Source organism: Geospiza fortis, unplaced genomic scaffold, assembly GCF_000277835.1.
Source record: "Geospiza fortis unplaced genomic scaffold, GeoFor_1.0 scaffold3054, whole genome shotgun sequence".
In the NCBI taxonomy this organism is placed as follows: domain Eukaryota; kingdom Metazoa; phylum Chordata; class Aves; order Passeriformes; family Thraupidae; genus Geospiza; species Geospiza fortis.
This window is the reverse complement of record NW_005055891.1, coordinates 1-1254: the sequence shown is the minus strand read 5'-3', so window position 1 is coordinate 1254 and position 1254 is coordinate 1. Positions and strand designations below refer to the sequence as shown.

Here is a 1254-nt window from a genome sequence, read left to right as displayed (position 1 = left end):
TCCCAGTCCCTCCCAGTCCCTCCCAGTAACCCCTAACCCCAGCCCAGACTGTCCCAGTCCTTCCCAGTTCCCTCCCAGTGCCTCCCAGTCCATCCCAGTCGCTCCCAGTCCATCCCAGTCCCCTTTATCTCCATCCCAGTCCATCCCAGTCCATCCCAGTCCGTCCCAGTCCCTCCCAGTCCATCCCAGTCGCTCCCAGTCCGTCCCAGTCCGTCCCAGTCCATCCCAGTCCATCCCAGTCCCTCCCAGTCCATCCCAGTCCATCCGAGTCCCCTCCCAGTCCATCCCAGTCCATCCCAGTAACCCTTAAAGTGATCCCAGTCCCCTTTAACCCCATTTCAATCCCATTTAACTCCATCCCAGTCTGTCCCAGTACATCCCAGTATATCCCAGTCCCCTTTATCTCCCTCCCAGTCCATCCCAGTCCCTCCCAGTCCCTCCCAGTCCCTCCCAGTCCCTCCCAGTCCCTCCCAGTCCCTCCCAGTCCCTCCCAGTCCCTCCCAGTCCCTCCCAGTCCCTCCCAGTCCCTCCCAGTCCCTCCCAGTCCCTCCCAGTCCCTCCCAGTCCCTCCCAGTCCCTCCCAGTCCCTCCCAGTCCCTCCCAGTCCCTCCCAGTCCCTCCCAGTCCCTCCCAGTCCCTCCCAGTCCCTCCCAGTCCCTCCCAGTCCCTCCCAGTCCCTCCCAGTCCCTCCCAGTCCCTCCCAGTCCCTCCCAGTCCCTCCCAGTCCCTCCCAGTCCCTCCCAGTCCCTCCCAGTCCCTCCCAGTCCCTCCCAGTCCCTCCCAGTCCCTCCCAGTCCCTCCCAGTCCCTCCCAGTCCCTCCCAGTCCCTCCCAGTCCCTCCCAGTCCCTCCCAGTCCCTCCCAGTCCCTCCCAGTCCCTCCCAGTCCCTCCCAGTCCCTCCCAGTCCCTCCCAGTCCCTCCCAGTCCCTCCCAGTCCCTCCCAGTCCCTCCCAGTCCCTCCCAGTCCCTCCCAGTCCCTCCCAGTCCCTCCCAGTCCCTCCCAGTCCCTCCCAGTCCCTCCCAGTCCCTCCCAGTCCCTCCCAGTCGCTCCCTGTCCGTCCCAGTCCGTCCCCGTTTGTCCCAGTTTGTCCCAGACCTTCTGCACGTGGTTGATCTCGTCGTGTTTGCGTTTCTGGTTCCGGGTGATTTTCCTCTCGGGCTCGGCCAGCTCGCCCAGGAACGGCTCCGAGCTCTTCTGGGCGGCCTCCTTGAGGCTCTTGGAGAGCGCCAGGCGGTTCCGGTCCACCCACTCGT

General features: G+C 65.3%; 1 protein-coding gene across 1 annotated transcript in view; it reads right to left on the bottom strand.

The window, feature by feature from the left end:
- Positions 1-1248, bottom strand: part of KAT8 (lysine acetyltransferase 8) — a gene marked incomplete at both ends in the record, with an annotated part of 5598 nt that extends 4350 nt beyond the window's left edge. Inside the window, one exon of the mRNA XM_005431499.3 lies at positions 1049-1248. Coding sequence (XP_005431556.2) covers positions 1049-1248 — 200 coding nt within the window. The remainder of the gene's footprint in view (positions 1-1048) is intronic.
- Between the last annotated feature and the right edge of the window lie 6 nt (positions 1249-1254).